This window comes from Carcharodon carcharias, chromosome 2, assembly GCF_017639515.1.
Source record: "Carcharodon carcharias isolate sCarCar2 chromosome 2, sCarCar2.pri, whole genome shotgun sequence".
NCBI lineage: Eukaryota > Metazoa > Chordata > Chondrichthyes > Lamniformes > Lamnidae > Carcharodon > Carcharodon carcharias.
In genome coordinates, this window is record NC_054468.1 from 185,145,533 (window position 1) to 185,167,001 (window position 21,469).

General features: G+C 43.2%; 1 protein-coding gene across 2 annotated transcripts in view; it reads left to right on the forward strand.

Annotated features, from left to right (window-relative positions):
* Positions 1-21,469, forward strand: part of rps6kc1 (ribosomal protein S6 kinase polypeptide 1) — a 218,955-nt gene that overhangs the window by 133,091 nt on the left and 64,395 nt on the right. For both annotated transcript variants that reach the window (XM_041174609.1, XM_041174600.1), the window contains exons 12-13: positions 10,342-12,105; positions 12,393-12,482. In XM_041174609.1, coding sequence (XP_041030543.1) covers positions 10,342-12,105; positions 12,393-12,482 — 1,854 coding nt within the window. The remainder of the gene's footprint in view (positions 1-10,341; positions 12,106-12,392; positions 12,483-21,469) is intronic.

A 21,469-nucleotide genomic window follows, 5' to 3' on the forward strand; every position in this document is an offset into this window, starting at 1 on the left:
AGCTAACCCACGCATCTCTCTCTTTCATCCTGCAGGAGGAGTACATCAGAATCATGGAGCCTGATGAACTAGCTGTATGCCTCGTGGCTTATAGAGAGCGAAGACAATGGAGAAGAGAGCAACTGAGTCACCTGGCTGTGCAGAGGGAGGAGCAGCACCCTCCGGAAGAAGGGGCGGCTGTGGCTCCTGCATGTTCCACTGAAGACCCACAATGAGCCGTCGCTGGTCAGCGCCTAGCTAGACCCAGGGTCTATAGATGCCACTTTTCATTCCTGCAAATCACCGAGAACCAGTGTTGCCGAAGACTGCGCATGTCTAGGGAACTAGTCAGTCACATCTGCCAGCTACTGCAGGATTTGGTGCCATGGGGGCATCCACTGCCAGTGGCTGTGAAACTGACTACAGTGCTCAATTTCTACACCAGTGGCTCCTTTCAGGGTTCCACAGGTGACCTCTGTGGGATATCACAAGCCTCCACCACAAATGTATCTATGTGGTCACGGATGCCATCTTCGTGAGGCGTTTCAGGTGGGACCAGGACAGCCAGGATGCAAGACCGATTGGATTTGCCCAGATCTCTAGTTTCCCATCGGTGCAGGTTGCCATCGACTGCACTCACGTGGACTCAGTTCTCTGTCGCAACACACAGTCAACTATGTCAGCCACAAGGGATTCCATTTGCTGAATGTGCAGTTGGTATGCGACCACTAAACACATCCTGCAGGTCTGCTCTCAGTTCCCAGAGAGTGAGCAGAACTCCTATGTTCTCAGTTGGTCACAGATCTCTGATATCTTCCGGGGCCCACAGAGGCTGCAGGGATGGCTCCACTGGGGCAAGGTCTACCCACAGAGGACATAGTTGATGACACCCTTGCGGCCTCAGACTACAGCAGAGTGAATGTATAACGAGGCTCATGCTGCAATGCGCAACTTGGTTGAGCAAACCATCGGGATGCTGAAAATGAGGTTCTGATGCCTGGACCGGTCTGGTGGAGCCCAGCAGTATAGTCCACAGAGGGTCTCATGCATCGTCGTCGTCTGCTGTGCCCTTTAAAATCTGGTGCTGCAATGGGGAGAGGAGCTGGCTGAGGAGAAGATGAAAGAGCTGGAAGCCTCCTCTGGTGAGGAGGACGTTGACGGTGTTGAGGGTGAGGAGGTCCTCAAAGGCAACGATGACGACGATGAAACTCTTGCACTGGCCAGATCAGGCAGGCGTGCCTGGGAAGCCCTCATGGCTGCTAGGTTTGTGAAGGATGATGACATCATGCAGTGAGGAGACACCGTAGATCCTCATGTTGCATCAGTAAATGTTTGACTCCAGTCTGACTTATGGCAACGCACATACCTTCTGTGAGAATGCCCCTGTCATGGAGATGCAATGGTGACCCTAATAGTCACTCGATTGCAAGAGGATGGTGACGACATGCAGTGTGGACATTCCATAGATCTTCACATAGCCTCTGAGAATGTCTGACTCCTGTCTGGCCGAGGACAGCTTGCTCGCGCTCTGTGATCAGGGTCAGATCATGGTGTTGCAGCCATAAAACTTTAAACGCACCTGATCTCTTGTCCCCTTTCAGGAGCACAGCATCACTGGTCATAGATGCTGAACAGATGGGTGCCAGCCCCGCCTTAAGGGTGCTGAAAGCGCACAAAGAGAATGACTGAACTCAGTGACACCTGCCCAAGACATTCTGGCAGCAATGACCAGCACCATCAAGATGCAGGCATCTGTAATGTGTCCAGTGAGTGTGAGGCTGGACCAACAATTTAGTCTGAAGGCTGCACAGAGCACAGGGAAGAGGCCCAGGACTGAGTCAGCTGCCTTTATCGTGTGCAGAAAGGTTTCACATCTGAGTGATACAAACATTGCTCATCAGTGCAAGGGGCCATAGGCAGGGAGACATTCTTGGGAGTTTATTGATAATAATGAACATTATATACAAGTGATTAACACCCTTGCCCAGGTTGTGCAACTGCATCTTCTTAACCTTCCTAACCCTGCCGCTGGCATCAGCGATGGAGTTGAGCCCGTGCAACGGTGCAGGAGCGATGTCCTGGACCAAGGTCTCCATGGCAGATGCTATCTTGCCAGTGTTGACCTCGGCGCATTGGCATGCTGGCGCCCTTGTCTCAGCCTGAAGGTGGACGGGCTCCTATGTTGTGCCTTACAATCTGAGGGTGCAGCGGACATCCCTTCCTGATGTTGCCGAGCTTGCCTTTATAGCTCCAGCAGCTGTGACGTGACCGAGTCCAGAGGCTCGTCATCTGACTTGGACTCAGCAAATTTCTTGCTTTCAGCAGTCCTCCGAGTGCTGGACACTTGGGAAGTTGCTGCCTCAACCTGCTGTGTATTAGACAGTGCCATGTGCTCACCAGATTGTGATCACGAGGCAACTGTAAAGCTAGGTCCCACCGAGGTGTGTATCTCTGCGCTGGTGGAGTGTGTGGGTGAGCACTCTGATGGCTGTTCAAGGAAGGTGCCTTCAGATTCCTCTTCAGAGGTTTCTACGGGGCTTAATTGGAGGCCCTGGGTTGTGGACTCTATCGGCTGTTTGGCTGATGTGCCTGCGAAAACAAGGCGAGATAATTAGTGCATTACTGTGGCCTGTGAAACAGGACACTTCACTCACGGCATGGTTGTCTGATGGATGTTGCATTGCTGGATCATCACTTGGTAGAGCACTGCCAATCTCACCGTCAGCACAGGAACGGTCCGGATCCTTGATGGCCAGCTGGATGGCTCTGTTTTCAAAGCCCTTGAGGATCTTGATTTCAGGCATTCCTCCACCAGCCTGAGACCTCTCCCTGTTGTTGTGTGCCAGCTTGTCCTGCGTGAAGACAGATGGAGAGGGTGTAAGCAGGAAGCCTGCCAGGCCAGATGATAAGTATACCTGGCATGTGTGGGTACCATATTGAGTGGTACCATGGACGGGATGAGGACAAATGAAAGTGTGTATGAGAGAGTGAATGGTGATGTCTCTTAAACTGGCAATGAGTGAGGGCCCTGTGGGTGTGTGATGGGTTTGTGAGTGTGTGAGTTGAGAGTGATGAGAAGAGTGACTTACCCTGGTGGAAGGGAGGAGATCATTCATCCTCTTGTGGCACTGGGTAGCTGCCCTCTTTCGGAGGATGTTGGCCCTAACTAAGCCGGATTAGTGAGGGTGCTGTCCATCCTACGGCCAGAGCGGGGTAGAGGACATTAGGGTGAGTCTCCACTGCATCCAAAAGGTGCTTGAGGGACGTGTCATTGAACCTGGGGGCTGCAGTCTTTTCGCCTTTCACAGGGCCATGTGCTGTTTGCAGCAATCCTGGGCTGGAAGCGCTGAGAGGTGTGTGCGCAGCTGCATTTGAAATATGGTGGGTGTTGAAGTGGTGAGATGATCGTGTGGTGGCTGAATGAGAGCCTGACTGCCATGGAAAAGGCGTGTTTCCCACGAATGCATAAGTAATGTGGTGGGTTTTGAACAATACGGTGTGAAAGCCGCTACTGTGGCCGGTGGGTAAAATGTCTTTTTAACCACCTGCTACTGCACTTAGTGCAAATGTGGGATGATTCCTCCCTTTGACCTCAAAAGATATTTTCCTGTAGCTCTGTTACAGCCCAGCGTATGAAACATAGAAGGTAAATATGTATCTCTCTATTGCTTTGCAGTAAATGGACCTGTTTTTATGCATATGTCCTCTAATACAAAACTGTTTTGACAAATATCCACTTTATGGAAGTGTTTACTTGTCATTTATTTGTATTTGGCAGTACTCTTTCTTATGCTCTGGCCATATTATAGAATAAAATTATAAGAACATAAGAAATAGGAGCAGGAGTGGGCCATTCGGCCTCTCAAGCCTGCCCCGCCATTCAATAAGATCATGGCTGATTTGCCCCAGGCCTCAACTCCTCTTTTGTGCTGGCTGCTCATAGCCCTCAACTCCCTGATATTTCAAAAATCTTTCTACCTCCTCTTTAAATACTTTTATGATCTAGCCTTCACAACTCTCTCTGGTAGAGAATTCTAGATATTCACTACCCCCTGAGAGAAGAAATTACTTTGCATCTCAGTTTTAAGTGAGTGTCCCCTTATTCTGTAACTATGTCCCCTAGTTCGAGATTCCCCCACTAGTGAAAACATTTTCTCAACATCTACCCTGTCAAGCCCCCTCAGAATTGTGTATGTTTCAATAAGATCACCCCTCATTGTTCTAAGCTCTAATGTGTAAAGGCCTAACCTGTTTAGCTGTTCTTGATAAATCAACCCCTTCATCTCAGGAATCAGCCTAGTGAATCTGTTTTGAACTGACTGCAATGCCAGCGTATCCTTTCTTAAATTCAGGGACCAAAACTGAACACAGTACTCCAGGTGCGGCCTCACCAACACCCTGTACAGTTGTAACAAGACTTCCCTATTTTTAAACTCCAACCCCCTAGCAATACAGGCTTAAATTCCATTTGCCTTCTTAATTACTTGCTGCACCTGCATGCTAACTTTTTGTGTTTCATTCACAAGAGCACCTAGATCTCTCTGTGCTGCACTTTTTGGAGTCTCTTTCCATTTAAATAATAGTCTGCCTTTTGATTCTTCTTATCAAAGTGCATGACCTCATATTTTCCTACATTAAACACCATCTGCCAAGTTTTTGCCCACTCACTCAACTTGTCTATATTCCCTTGCAGATTGCTTATGCTCTCATCATAACATGTCCTTCCACCTATTTTTGTATCATCAGCAAAGTTGGATACTTTACCCTGTGCCCCCTCCTCCAATCATTAATATAGATAGTAAATAATTTAGGCCCTAGGACTGATCCTGTGGCACCCCTCTAGTTACATCTTTCCAACCTGAAAAAGATCCATTAATCCTGACTCTCTGTCTTCTTTGTGTTAACCAGTCCTCAATCCATGCTAATACATTACCCCAATACCGTGAGCTCCTATCTTATGCAATAGCCTTTTATGTGGCAACTTATTGAATGCCTTCTGGAAATCCAAATACACTGCATCTACCGGTTCCCCTTTATCAACTCTGCTTGTAACATCCTCAAAGAATTCTAGCAAATTTCCCTTTCATAAAATCATGTTGACCCTGTTTGATTGCTTCTTTAAACGTCCTGCTATTTCTTCCTTAGTAATGGACTCTAGCATTTTTCTAACTATCGACATTAGGCTGGCTGGTCTATAGTTTCCTGCTTTTTGTCTCCATCCCTTCTCGAGCAGGGGCATCACATTAGCGGTTTTCCAATCTGCTGGGACCCTCCTGGAATCCAGTGAGTTCTGGAATATTTCGGCCAATGCCTCCACTATCTCTGCAGCCACTTCCTTTAAAACCCTTGGGTGCAGGCCATCAGGTTCTGGCGACTTGTCTGCCTTTAGTCTCATTAGTTTGTCAAATGCTTTGTCTCTTGTGATAGAGACTGTTGCAAGATCTTTCCTCCCATTAGCTCCTTGCTTATCTGATATCTTTGGGATGTTTATAGTGTCTCCACCGTGAAGACCGATGCAAAATATTGGTTTAAATTATCTGCCATTTCCCTGTTCCCTGTTATCAATTCTTCAGTCATATCCTCCAAGGGTCCGATGCTCACTTTAGCCATTCTCTTTCTTTTTATATACCCATAGAAGCTCTTGCTGTTTGTTTTTATATTTCCTGCCAATTAACTTTCATAATCAATTTTCTCCCTCTTTATTAGCTTTTTGGTCATCCGCTGCTGGTTCCTAAAAAAAAATTCCCAATTCTCTTGCCTACCACTGGTTTTTGCCACTTTGTATGCCTTAGTTTTTGATTGGATATTCTCCTTGTCCGCCTTTGTTAATCACGGGTGGTTCATCTTTCTCATCGAGTCCTTCTTTTTGACCTGGCTAAATTTTTTGCTGAGCATTATGAAATATCTGCTTAAATGTCTGCCACTGCTCATCCACTGACCTTCCCCTTAGTCTATTTTCCCAGCTTGCTTTAGACAACTCTTTCTTCATACCTCTGTAATTGCCCTTATTTAAGTTGAGGACGCTGGTTTGAGACCCAAGTGGCTCGCCCTCAAACTGAATTTGAAATTCTAACATGTTGTGATCACTACCCCCTAGAGGATCCTTGACTACGATACCTCATAATAATCCCATCTCATTACACATTACTAGATCTAAAATAGCCTGTTCCTGGGTAGGTTCTGCAATGTATTACTCAAAGAAGCAATCCCTGATGCATTCTACAAATTTGTCTTCCATGTTACTACTGCCAATTGATTTGTTCAGTCAATATGCAGATTAAAATCACCCATGACAATTGTAACACCCTTCTTACACCCCTCCATTATTTCCCGATTTATACTTGAGCCTATAGACGACTCCCACCCGTGACTTCTTCCCCTTGCTATTCCTTATTTCCACCCAAACTGATTCCACATCACAATCTATTGCACCCACATCATTACTCACCACCGCATTAATACCTTCCTTTATTAACAAAGCTCCTTTTCCTTTTTGCTTATTTCTCTGGAATGTCAAATACCCTTGAATATTGAGTTTCCAGTTTTGGTCACCCTGCAACCATGTCTCTGTAATAGCTATCAAGTCGCATTCACTTATTTCCATTTGTGCCGTCAACTCATCTATCTTGTTACAAACGCCGCGTGCATTCAGATAAAGAGCCTTAAGCTTTGACTTTTTACTGTTATTACTCATTCTGGTTCTAATTTCTGCTGCACTCTTCTGCTTATATTTTCTGCCCCTTCCTGTCACACTTTTGGTTATCGTTCGCCTCTTCACTATCCTGCATCCCTGCCCTCTCATTTCTTTTTGATTTTAAAACTTCCCTTCAATTTAACCCTCCCTCCCACTAATTAGTTTAAATTCCTATCTACTATCCTAGCTTTACAATTCACCAGGACACTGGTCCCAGCATGGTTTAAATGAAGCCCGTCCCAACGGAACAGCTCTCTCCTTCCCCAGCACCCATGAATCGGAACCCATTTCTCCCACTGCAATCTTTGAGCCGTGCATTTACCTCTCTAATCTTATTTACCCTACGCCAATTTGCACGTGGCTCAGGTAGTAATCCAGAGATTATCACCTTTGTGGTTCTGCTTTTTAATTTAGCCTCAAGCTGCTCGTAGTCCCTCAGCAGAACCTCTTTCTTAGCCCTACCTATGTCGTTGGTACCTACGTGGACCACGACAGCTGGATCCTTCCCCTCCCACTCCAAGTTCATCTCCAGCCCAGAAGAGATGTCCTTAACCTTGGCACCAGGTAGGCAACACAGCCTTCAGGACTCTCTGTCTTTGCTGCAGAGAACAGTATCTATTCCCCGAACAATGCTATTCCCTATTGCTACTACATTTCTCTTTTCTCCCCCCACTTGAATGGCGCTCTGTACCATGGTGCTTTGGTCAGTTTGCTCATCCTCCCTGCAGCCTGTGCTGTCATCCACACTGGGAGCAAGAACCTCGTACGTATTGGACGAGGGCATTGGCTCAGGCTCCTCCAAAGCTAAATTCTGGATCCCCATACCTACCTCACTTGCAGTCACACCCTCCTGCCCCTGACCACGTACCAAATTTGACGTAATTAATCTAAGGGGTATGACTGTCTCCTGAAACAGTGTCCAGGTAACTCTTCCCCCTCCCTGATGTGGCGCAGTGTCTGCAGCTCGGACTCCAGCTCCTCAATTCTGAACCGAAGTTTCTCAAGCAGCCGACACTTGCTGTAGATGTGGTCACTGTGGATTGCACCAGCATCCACCAGCTCCCACATACTACAGCTGCAACACATCGCCTGTCCAGCCTTCTCTATTCTATTTAATTAATTAGTTTGGATGTTAAATATTTTAAAAATGAATTTCTTAACTGTGCTCTTCAGCTGTAATAATATCTACTGATTTAAATAACTTGGCCAATCAAAAGAGACACGAAAGTGATACCCACCAAATCACCTGTTTTCCTTCTTTGTCACACTTCAGCTCTGATAGATAGAAACAGGTTGAAGGGGCGCTCTGCTGCCTGTTTTTATCTCCCGCCACCGCTGCCCTTCTCATGCAGGTCCGCTCTCCGTATGCTCTGTGTCCTCCCCTCACACTCTCCTCAAGGTGCTGCTGACTGCCTGGCTCAGCGTCCTCCTCTTGCACTGTCCTCTGAGTTGTACAATTTGCTAACTCTGTTATAGAGTACTGAGCACCATTCACAGTTTGCAGTTTTGAATTCTAGTCTTGTTTAACATTCAATTACAAAAATATTCTTGAGCTGAATGTTATACTGGTGTAGCCTGTTATGTTCAAACATGTTAGATAAAGCACCTCATGGTAAAATTGTCCTTTTGTTAGTGGAGGAAGAACTAATATTAAGTATTATCTCATACTACAAAACATTTAGAATACAATTTGCTGGAGGAGGCCATTTCACAGCGGCCCTATTAATTAGGCTTCTTTCTGCACCTTTCAGCTTAACATTATTTTGCACTGCAACTTGCTGTAAGTGCGAGCTGATAAATGGAACAGAGAGAACAGGGGCATTTCGGACACCATTGAATGGCGGGACCAACAGTGTATCTTCTTAAGCAATGGGATTTAAGGAATGATGAAGCAGGAGGATGAATTAGAGTCAAACTGGGTACGGAAAGTGAAATCGAGAATGGAGAAAAGATTTGATTAAGAGACACAGAAAAGAGATAGGGAGGAAAAGTTAAGGCAATTAAAAAAAACAATGCCATTCTAAAAATCTTGAACAATTTACTACCTAAAGGAATGAGACTTGAGGTTTAAATTGTTCAGTTTTGAGCCAGAGAGGTCGATTGGCATTGTATTAATAATTATCACATTGTTAAACAGGTCCTTACTCTTAATTGTCAGACTTGACTATACAGTTTGCCACAGAAAGTTAATTAATTTGAAACTCCAGAAAGTCCTTAAAAAATAATAGGGAAGTTAAGTGCAAGAAACAACTGGCAAGTTCTGAAGGCTTGGAATTCAGGCCGTATCCCTTAATCCCCTGAACCCAATAGCCGATTTGCACATTAATACCGGTGTGCGTCATTAACAACAAGATCCAGCCCATTGTCTTTAGTTATTGTCTGACACAAAACGTCTTCAATGCTGCCCACTAAAAGCTCTCAGTTTTGTATATGCTGCTGTCCCAGGAGAATGTGGAGACAGGTTTTGAAGGAATAAATAAAAGTAGAAAAATGTATCAAAACCAATGTCTCCTGTGATAAAACTACCAAATATTATAAGCACTCTGCACATGAGGACCTGGACATTTGGAATGACATCTTTAGTTTTAGCAAAACCTTATTACAAAGGAACTGTTTGATATGCTGGAAGCTGTGATGTGCACTTGGGTTTAAAGTAGTAATTAAATCATTACAATTCAAGCACTTAGAGGAGTATTAAGTAAAGGCTGCCAGTTTATACCTGCATTCCAATCTGGCACAGTAAACACAATCAATTGAACATGATAATAGCCCTAGATGTTCGTGTGGGCTGCCATTATTTGTGCAGATGCTCAGTATGATTTTAGTACCTTAGTGAAGCAGATAATAATAGGCTTTACAGAACAAAATATTTTAGATACATTAACAGAATTAAAGTAAGCACATTGCTTACACTTATTTTCATATGTAAACGATTTTGATTTGTGTAAAAGTGCATGCACCTGTGATTCTATGAAACATTTTTGAGAGTCGGCTTCTTTAATAGACTGTAATGGACGCAAGACACAAAATATTTCCAAAAGAGTGAAATTTGCAGGGTTACAGGAAAAGGCAGGGGAGTGACACCAGGCAAATTGCTCTGTCGGAGGGCCAGCACAGACAATGGGCTGAATGGCCTTCTGTGCTGGAACCATTCTAAGACTCTTATTATTACAAGAACATTTTAATATTATATTTTGAAGTATTCAGATTGATTATTTCTGTAAAGATACAAGCTTTTCAATTGTAGATGTTAAATGTTTGTTGAGCATTTACTTGTCAGGCTGTCCATTTGTTAAGAAAGTCGATAGGACTGCTGCAAGGAAAGAACTCATCTTGTCGTCCCCTAGTGAAGTATCATGTTGCATGTGCAGCTGCAGGATTTCTCAGCTTGCTTTTCACATTGATGTGACTTGGTCCAGAAGGTATTACATGAAATGGCTTTCCCTCCAGAGGTAAAACATTACAATGATACAACCTGCATTTCTCTATGTTATATGGTTAAGAACAGTTACACAATAGTGCAAAATTGAATATTTTGTTTAATGGTATGTAGGAATAAGTAAGCAGGTTAGTCATTCAAGGATAGTGAATCAAGAAACCATCTGTAAAATAAGTTGTCTTGAAGATTTTTTTATTTTTACTAATTATTCTTTTTTTTGTGAACTTAGGGGGTAAACTGTGGTCCTATGTAAGCAAATTTCTCCAGAAAAGGTCTGAAGAAAGTTTTGAATCTCATGACTTGGACGAACATGGTCCCAAATCAGCCTCTGTACACTGTAGTTTTACCATGGACCAGTCAAGCACCGAAGGCATGAACAGCAGTGTAGGCTCAGTGGGGAGTGACCTTGAAAATATGCTTCAGGGCCTCCCTTTGAAGAGTAACCCGACTTCAAGTTCACAGGATGATAGCAGTGCCCCAGATGAAGATACTCAGGACAATTCACAGGAGCTGTTAGGATCACCATCATCGGAATCTGAAGCAGTTGAAGAATGTACCAGTAGCTATCTTACATTGTGCCATGAATATGAACAGGAGAAAAAAGAGCCTGACAGTCTAACTTCTGAAACCTTTCCAACAGTTTGTGAAGATGTGCCTGGAGGCTCCACGGACATGGAAATGACCTCACGGTCACATTCTCTTCTCAGTAACGACAGTCTTTGTTCCCCTACTACAAATCCAGAGCTCTTGCTCTTCACAGAGGACATTAGCACTGAGGCTTTTAGCCCAACAAAAACCTCTGAGTCTCTAACTCTGTCCAAAAATAGTCCAATGGAATTTTTCAGAATCGATAGCAAGGATAGTGCAAATGAACTGGTAAGTTTTGACCTTGCAGAAAATTTTCGAAATACAAAAACAGAATCAGCACCAATTTTTAATCTGGTGTCTGGAGTAGACAATAACAAGAACAATTTTGACACAAGTGGCATTAAGCTGGAGTCAGTTGTCTTTTTGGCCCCTGATACTTGCAGCAGAGGATCATCAAATGATTCTGTACCAGTTATCTCCTTTCAGGATGCAGCAGGCGGCGATACAAGTAGCTGCGAGGAAGGTAGGCCTGACCTACTAGTGAATTTGCCTGGTGTTATAGAGGACGGTGAGACAGTTGGACTTCTTTTATCTGATAAATGCGGCGAGACTAACATTGATAATTCAGAGAATAGACTCTATGAAAAACCTGACGTTTTACAAATTGTTAATTATAATATTGATCATTGCGTGAATTCACAAGGAGCACTGAAAGAAATTTTACCAAAGGAAGATGGCTCTTGTGATACAGGCATAGATAATATATCAATGCAACAGCTACAACTTTCTGAGAATGTAAAGGAACAAGACCCATACAAGCAAATCAATGCCAGTCTGCATGTTGAGAAAGAAAAGGAAGAACTTAATTCCTTGTTTGCCATCACCCATGCTGAAAATATGCCGTCATGTATGACTGTTGCATCTGGTAGTGTCTCAAAGTCGGAACACATTCATAGAAATCTGAGCCCGATTCCTCAACTCCATGACCAAGCCAGTCCTTATGGTACAGAATCAGGTGAAAATAGTTCAATTTATTCTGATCACAAAGAGGTTTCCTTAAATGTGAAAGAAAAATATACATATGAAAAAGATATTTCCGGTGAAGAGCAGACATATGGAGAACACACCCATAGCTGTGGCCAAGACAATGTCCCACATTCTGAGGACGTAAGTGAAAAGGCAGAGACAGAAAACCACATTGTCACAAAATCAGATGGAGATCAGCTAGTATCACACATGTTTAAAGAGCTGGAAGAAAGTTTTGTGCAAGCTTCCAATGCTTACATTCCAGAGAGCTCCATTCAATATTGGGCAGCAGAGATAGCTGTAGCCCTTGATGCACTTCATCGAGAAGGAATCATATGCCACGATTTGAACCCAAACAACATCTTGCTGAATGACAAAGGTCAGGAACTTTTGCAAATGCATTTTTTTCCCTAATATCTTTTGCTGTTGCTTACTTGCTTCCAATTAAGTGAGTAGGCGTTTTATCCTATAATTAGTATCTTCATTTCCTGTCTGAAGCCTCATTTCCAGTGTAGTGAATTCACCCACAGTAATAGCCTCTAGTGCTTAATGATGCCATTATTCTTAATGATACTGTTTTTTAGCTACAAAAGAATAATTACAGTTCACTTCTACAGAAAATGTAGGAAAAAATTGTTTTGATTTCTCATGTCATTTTGTTTTTAGGACACATTCAACTGACGTATTTTAGCAGATGGAGTGAGGTTGACGATTCCTATGACAGCGGTGCCATAGAGAAAATGTACTGCGCCCCAGGTTAGAACACTTAGTTGCATATAAAGTACTTTGTAAGCCTTTCCTTCAGTCTATTATGCAGCCCACATACCTTTCTTTATGTGTGTGGTTCATTTGGTATGCAAAGCATTTCTTTGCAATTAAAAAGTGTGACATGGGTAGAATTTATTATTTTTCCAAAAAACGTTTGCTTCTTATGTAAATTTATATTGAATTGGGATTTTATATTTTAAAAAAAACTTTGGGTACTCATAGCTTCCCTGAAAAGAAAGTTGCAAGACTTGCAGGAATAAAATACTATTTTCTGTGCTTAAAATTAGGTTGCAGTAAACGCGAAGAGATAATCATAACAACCATTTTTCATTAATCTCTTTGAAACACTAATATACATTCCTCTTGCTACCAAGAAACTTCTTCCTGTACAGTTTAGGTCTAAATGAAGCTAATTTCATGATGAAAGCAGAGGCCAATCCTGAAAGCTAAGGTATTTAGTTGGGGCTGGTTGGGGCAAGGAGGGAATGACTTTGGGGAGTTGCTTTGTGTGGTAAATTGTGGGATAGAGGTAGCTTGTGAGCTGTGACTTCAGCCATTGGGGGTTGATTGGAAGCCAGTGGGTGGATTGGAATGGGAAATATGATTGTTTATTGGGAACATTTGGTCAAAAAATTACTCCTTGGGGAGCAATTTGCACTGGGGCAGGTGGGCGGGGGGAGTGAAGCAAGATCTTTTGCATTGGGAGCCATGGGAGGCTTACGTTAAGAGGCTGATGGTTATGATTTCTGTGTGTTTGGTTTGGAGTTGATCCTGTATTCAGTTGTTCACAATGTTTTGTTTTCAACACCGTTTAAAGATTTTGAGACTGGCCATTGGGGTAATTTTAACTTTGGGTGATAGGCGAATGATTCAGTATTGCTCGTTTTACACTGTTATACACCACTTCTGATTTTACTTTCTATTGACTTCAGTGGAAAAGAAAATTAAGAGACATATGGATGGCTGATTCAGTATTGTCTATTTTACACTGTTTTCTAAGACAAAATGGCCCCCATTGTTTTTAATCTGTAATTGATGGGTGAGGTGGAAAGAGAAATTGACATCCAGAAATGGACATGAACAATTAAAAATGGAGTCTAATTCACATTTCAGGACGTTTTAATTTAACTGGAGGACATTTGGGACCTTAGATATACTAAGAGAAAATAAGATATAAATTAAGAGAAGGATAAGGAAGAGAGAATCTTGGAAAATATAAATATCCTTATAAACAAAATGTTAAATGTGAGTTGACACTTGAGGGGAGGGGGAGAGATGGTGAGTTATAAATGGAAATCAGCAGGGACACTTAATAAGCACTTTACAGCAGTGATTACAAAGGAGGATATTGGAGAGGAGTTAAATCCTGAATTGGGTAAATGTGAGATAAGATATATTATAATCAAAAGAAAATAGAGAAGTTAGTTAAGCTAAAAGAGAAAAGTGCCAAGACCTGATGGATACACCCAAAAGTGCTGAAGGAAATGGAGAACAAATTATAGAGAGCATGCAAGTCATATTCCAGGGCCTGAATTTTTCGCTTGTCGGGCGCGTGCGATCGGTGGACCAGGGAGCGGATGGGAAATGGGCTCCCCAACCGCGATCGGCCCCCTGACCGCGATTTCACGCTGGTTGGCCAGTTAACAGCCAGCCAGTATGAAATGTGCGCTCAGTACTGCCGGTGGGGGCAGGAAGAGGGCGGGCACTGACATCACTGCAGGTGCTGGTGAGTGCTTCCAGTGAGCTCCCTGAAGGCAGACAGATGGCTCAGGGAGTTGCAGAACTCCACAGAATAAGCAAAACAACAAAAATGCTGCAAAATATGTCCATGCAACACACTCAATCACCTGAAAGCATGTCTCATTAAAAAAAAAATCCGCAGATATCTCTTCTTTTATTTCCCCACGGAAATTTCACCCCGCCCTGGATCAAAGTTTGAGCAAAACTGTAAAGGTCTGCCAACCGTAAAAGTGGACAGGCCACGAAAAATCTTAATTGCCCACTTAATTGTTGGCGGGTGCATTTCTGACTGTTGAGCATGCCCACCGAGTGAGATATCGAACGAAGGTGCGATGACGTCGGAATGCTTGCCGATGTCATCTCACTATTTCGCAGCCGGATGGGTTGGGCGTATGCCTGCCCGCCTGCGGGACATAAATTTCTGGCCCGGGCTTTGTATGTGGTGTGTACTGGAGGACTGAAGAGTGACCAATGTAATACCCGATTTTAAATAACATTTAGTTTAACATTCATGGTAACGTACCCTCCAATTCTTTTCATCTGTATGCGGAATGAATTTTACCATCACAAATCGCAAGGTAACGTGCAGATGTGTGCCACCAGTAGAAACAATAAAAACCTGTATATAATATATTTTTAAAAACTTATCATTGGTGTGGAAGAGGAAGAAAGAAGAATACCACTCCCAGTCATTGACATGGTAACATGCTAGTCCACATATTACCAGTTTTACTAAATTCAATTTTAAATTTACCATGGTGGCATTTGAGCTCCCACCTCTTGGTTTTAAGTTTAGTACCATAACTACTACACTTTCATACATGAGAGAGGCATTTATTGGTTTTTATATTGTAGCTTGTATTTTAGTCATTTGGCAGAAGAAAAACTGAATTGATAGCAATGGGTGAAGACAAGACCAGGATCTTTTGTTTCAGTTTGACGAGCTCAAAATAGAAAGAGCTAAGGAGGCTTGCCTTTTGAATTGATAGAAAATGTAGAGATGACAACTTATTATTTTTTCAGCTTATTGAGTGTGTTCTTCACTTAAAACTGCTATGAATAGTGAGGAAAATAGTTCAGTCATTTCTTGACCTCAACAAACATAATCGGGCTGAGAGAAAGTGTTCTGAATTTGGAAAGAGGTTGGCTCTTGTGAAGGAGGGTGAAGGCTGGAGAGACAGTGTTCCTTCAACATACACTTAATTTACAGAGAGAAACTACATCTGGGAACTGAAGAAGAAAGCTTGTGGAGAATGAAATCCCAGGAGGGAGAATGACTGTTAAGGGGAAGCAGTGGCATTTATCCCTGCTACAGTTCTTTAAAAATTAAAAATCTGTGAATTGTGAAATAATAAACTGGTTCACCATTTTTAAAGGAAATTGCCTCTCACAATGCAAACAAAAGTGAATTGGGGAGATGTAGAATTTAGAACTATGCAGTTTAAAATGTCCCAAGAGATAACTTCAGAAGAACTTTTGCGTTATTATTTGGAGATCTGGGCTAGGAATCCAAAATTTCTCACAAACTCCTAGAAAAGCCCTTTGTTATGATCCTTGGCCAGACCCCGGGACATGTGGGCGAGATCCGGTTAGGAATTAATAACGTTTTGTTTAAAGCAGATAATGTTTGAGAGTCAAGACGCTTATTAAGTGAATAAAGCCACAAGATTCCACGGGTTTTGAACTATCAAAAATAAACTTTACTATACAATTCCAGAAAGATAAAACAATTTATAATATCTATCTTATACTCTAACATTCAGGGTAAGTATGAGGCACATGTAAATTAACAGGCAAACTGTGGTCGGACACACAATACTACACAATAGATGACAGGTGTGACCAAAATGAATTCCATGGATTTCTCAACAATCCACCCAGATGTTTGACACATTGTGAGCCAACCAATCTCACTGAAACTTTGTCTTTCTCACGAGGGTTTCCAATCTCTATATTTGAAGATCTAGCCTTGGATTTCTCTTCAAAAAGTCGCTCTCACTTGGATATCTTCAACAATGACCCTCCTCACTGGGTTTCAATTTTGCTTTCCAAGATTCCTTTCCTCTGGATCTCCGAGTACACGCAAGCTTCACCTTCCAAGCACAATTTCAGATCTTTGGCCAAGCAGAACACCACTGCTCCAAAGGGGGTACCTTTGCCCCAACGGCCAGCAGCACAGAATCACTAACCTTTGGTTGCCTTCTCGGATCTTCAGGTCTTCTCTTGTGCCCACTTCATTCAAGGTCTGCTCCCTGTAGTTCTTTCTTGAATTTGGACCCTATTACTCTGCTCCTTTGTTTAACTTCATTTAATGGGACTTATTCCCATCCCCTGTCTTCATCCCTCACCTGGTGCTACATTTTGGGACTTCTCCCTGTCCCCCTCCCTGGTTTGGGACTTTCTCCCTGTGCCCCTCCTGTGTTCTGCTCCCTGAGACACACTCAAGATAATGACACTCTCTTAGGTCACCTGACCTGGATTTTCAGAGCGTTCTGTTTTGTTTCTTCTGCGCAGGCGCGCAGGGCTGGTCCCTGGCCTAAGGAACATAAAACCTCGAACTGCGCATGTGCGGCCAGTTCTCGGCTGGCACACGTGCAGGAAGCCGGAGATTCTTCTGGAACTGGAGTTCCCGGCCTACAACGTAAAGGTAAGTATTTGAGTACTTGTGTTATTAATGCGTCGAATGTCTTTGGGATCAACTTTCCTTTAATAATTCTACAAAACCAGCTGCAGCATAATCACTAGAATAGTGGTATTATGCAGTCCAAAATTCCCTTAAGAACTCCGAATAAATTACTAACTCTTAATAACTTACTCTTTCAACTCATCTCCTGTTTGCTGCTTCTTGCCTTAGGCTTGCCGCCTCCCATGTGAGGACTCGAGAGAGAGGCTGCGAGAGGGTGAGGGGGTTGGAGGGAATGAGAGGGGCGGTGAGAGGGTGGGGTGGAGGGAATGAGAGGGACTCCAAGCAGGTGGGTTGAAGAAGAAAACGGCGGGCCACAAGAAAAACAAATGTTGACATGGCTTCAGGATCTGACCTTAGTGAATTTTGACTATTAATTCCAGCTGATTAATCATGTCAGGCTTGGCTCTAATTCCATTAATTTCCTGTCTTGGAGGAGTCTACCAGCTCTTTGCTCATTGGCCAGAGTGGCAGTAAACCTCATTTAACCATCAGGATGTCCGTAGCTGTAATAATTAAGTGCATGGCACTTGATGAACTGTTGCGCAGCTGCACAGACGCAAAGCTTAGAGGGTACTGTGACCTGTGGTAATTAAAATGTCGTAATCTTTAATTAAAATGGAATTACTAAATATCTAGATACTAGAAACTAGAAGGAACCAATAGATATTTTAGAAAGGAAAAGTATATGTAACAAACCTGAAACAATCCTTTGAAGAGATGGCAGATATGGATAGGTAAATGTGTTATAGATTGACTTTCAGGAGCCTTTGACAAGGAGTCTTTGAAGAACATTAATGGGCATGTAACTAGGTGAAGGGTAACAAATTAGATGAAAACTTCCTTAGAAGAGAGAAAACAAAGGGTCAAAGTCAATTGCAGTCAACGGACTGTAAAATTGAGTGTGTGATATGAGGTTGCTGACCCGGTCCTATACGTTTTCCACCCAGCGACTTATGTTAAAACTAACTCTAAGGTTTTTATTATAGTGTATCCATTAAATTGTGACTCAACATGTTTTTGGATAAGTTTCAATTTTGGTATGTCTCATAATTGGGAAAAATAGCAAAATTGGGGATAGAATGAGAACAACTTGAGGATTTGGGCTGGGTCCGCACATGTGGTTGTTTTCAGCAAAGCCAGTCCAGGATGAGTAGGTGTGGTCCATGACTAGAAAGATTTGAATGGGGCAAGGTGGGTTGAGAAGCAATCTTGTCTGAAAAGGATCAGAAAAGTCACCTTGGAAGGCTTGCACTAATACCAATGAGGTCAGACATGCTGGAAAAACATTCAGAGGGAAACCCCAATAAAAACTGGGAAAGGGGGAAAACTCAAATGCCAGGACCCAAGAAAGCTTAGGACTGTGAGCAAAACTTGCCCATTTTATTCTGTGAATTACTTAAGCTTTTATTTTTTTATTTTTTTAATACATATATTCGTAGATGCAACTTTAACTTTGGTATACAATTGACAGTGTTACAGACAGAGAACAAACGGAACATATGTTGGAAATGTGGAGTTCAATGGAATTCATAAGAAGCACGGCAGGATCAAATTTTGTGGACATGCAGATTATCAGTGAGCCAAACTGATCATTCCTGCATTTGCACCATGTGATCTCCAGCATGTGTAATATTTTATGTTTTGCTGTTTCGTAGTGTTAGGGTGGGATGAGGAAGCATTTAAAAAAAATTTATAATAGAATCATAGAATGGTTACAGCACGGAAGAAGACCATTCAGCCTGTCGTGTCTGTGCTTGCCCTCCACAAGAGCAATTCACCTAGTGCCACTTCCCTGTCCTTTTCCCCACAACCTTGTATTGTTTTTCTCTTCAGCTGCTTATCCAATTCACTTTTGAAAGCCCCAATTTTTTCTGCCTCCAATAAACTCTCGGGCAGTGCATTCCGGATCCTAACCACTAGCTCCACTAAAACCTTTTTCCTTGTGTTGCCGTTAAATCTTTTGCCAACCACCTTAAATTGGTGCCCCGTGGTTCTCGATCCTTCCACAATGGGAACAGTTTCTCTCCACCTACTCTGTCCAGACCCCCCATGATTTTGAACACCGCTATCAAATCTCTTCTTACCCTTCTGTTCTCTAAGAAGGACAGCCCTAGCTTTGCCAATCTGTCCACAGAACTGAAATCGCTCATACCTGGAACTATTCTTGTAAATCTTTTCTGCACCTTCGCTTAAGCTTTCATGCCTTTCCTAAAGTGCAGTGTCCAGAATTGGCCATTTGAGGCTGAACCAGTGTTTTATAGGGCAGAATTTTGCCCTTGATGGGCAGGGGGGCCCCACCGGCTCAGCGTCGGGCGGGCAACCGATCGCTGCCGCCGAAGTGGGCCCCGCTGCCATTTTAAGTGGGTGGGTCAATTAAGGCCCGCCCAGTGGGCTGCCCGACAGGAAGCGCTATGCACTTCCTGTGTGGGGGGGGGGATTCCCCAACTGTCAGAGTGCACTCTTTTGCGCATGCGCACGAAAGAGCGTACATCTCCCTGAGGCAAAGTGCTACCTCAGGGAGATCGCTGAAAGGCTGGCAAATATAAAAAATGGAACAATAAAAAATTAACTAACATGTCCCCCTCATGTGAAAATGTCACACGAGATGAGACATGTTAATGAAATAAACAAAAACTTTATTAAACGTTTTTAAAACTGCTATCAAACCTCATCCCGCCACTGGATGAGTTTTGTAAAAAAAAAATCACCTGCCCGTTGGGCCTGTGCACTGAGCTGAAGTTTGCACGGGCCCCTCAAAATCGTCGACAATTGGCAAGTTAAGGGCCTTAACGAGACCTTTAATTAATAGCGGATGCCTGTCCGCCGACCGAAATATTGTGGTGCCGTGCGCTGAAATCGGGACGCTCGCGTGACATTTTAAGCACTGGCGTACGGGTTCCACCACCTGCACGCCAGCCTGAAGATTCTGCCCATAAAGTTCATCATAACTTCATTGTTTTTGTACACTGTGCCTCTTTTTTTATAAAGCCTATGCTCCCAAACACCCTTTTAACCTCTTTCTCAACCTGTCTTGCCACATTGAATGATTTTTGCCCATATACTCCCAGGTATCTCTGTTCTTGCACCCCCTTTAGAATTGTGCCCTTTTTTTTCTATTGTCTCTCCATGTTCGTCCTACCAAATTGTAATGCTAATAAAACAATAATTTTCCTCAGGCCTTTTTTAAGTTTAGAAGGACTCTTATATATTTAGATTTTGCATTTAAACCGAAGCTCCCTCAAGTTCTGAAACTAATTCTGCAGATTAAGGTGTTACATGCATTAATGCAATTTAATCAGTTCATTTTCTCATTGATTCTTTAAATTGAGGTGTTAAACAAAACAAAACCTAGAAAACATGATGTTGCTGTTCATCATTGCTCTCATATGCTGTTCAACAACATGTAAACTGAAAAATTACAGGGTAAAAATGACTTCTGACCATTTAGTTTTGTTTTAGTCTTTAGGTTTATTTGTCCACTAGCTATCTAGATAGCACTCTGAGATAGGACTTTTAACCCCCGATGAGGTCAAGCAGAGAGGTGGGCGGGTGTGAAAACTCACACTGCTGGCTGGCCAGTTTCCCAGCACCATCCTGCTCCCATGCCATTTTCCCACAGGTAGGATGGGGGGTGGGGTGGGGTAGATATCAAGGCTACCTGTGGACAATTGGCGGGTAGCCATTTGAGTACTTAAAAGGCCTTGAGGCCTATTGTTAAAGGATGACTGGAAATTTGAATCAAGAAAAAGCCCAACTGCCTGGAGGTGGCATACCAGAAGTTGTGGGGGGGGTGGGGGGGGGGGTGCGGCAGTGGTCAGTGCTTCAGGCAAGCATTGAGGCCCTTCCCACCTACCTGGCTTCAGCTGCAGCCACAGGCCACCCTATGGAGGGCTCCCCCTCCACGATGGTGACCTGCCTGCTGATTCTATTTTTCATTGAACTGTTTAAAAAGTTAGAGAGAGCACCTCCATCCTGAGACACCCTCTCCCTCACTTACCTGTAGGGACAGCTTGCTGCTGCTTCAATGTTAGTAGGTTTCCTAGTGGCCCTCCAGCTTCAAAACTCTACTAGCTGCCCTTAATTGTACAGCAAATCCGTCCTTGGCCACTAATGGGCAGTTCGGGGGAAATCACTGCTTGGTGTCTGTTTTCCCCATATGTCAATGTTCCAAAGCCCATGGGGAAGATTCTAACCCTAATGTTTGCTGTAGCACTTTAGTTACAATGTGTAACCAGTAAAACATAACCAGTTACACTTTGTTGCATTATTTTGCTGATTTCAATTCCTTTCCTTCTGTTCCAATTGATTAATAATCAACATAATCACAGGATAAGGGGTAGGCCGTTTAAGACTGAGATGAGGAGGAATTTCTTCACTCAGAGGGTGTTGAATCTTTGGAATTCTCTACCTCAGAGGGCTGTGGAAGCTTGATCATTGAGCATGGTCAAGACAGTAATTGATAGATTTATGGAAAGTAATGACATCAAGAGAGAGTGCAGGAAAGTGGCATTGAGGTAGTTGATCAACCATGATCAGATTTAATGGTGGA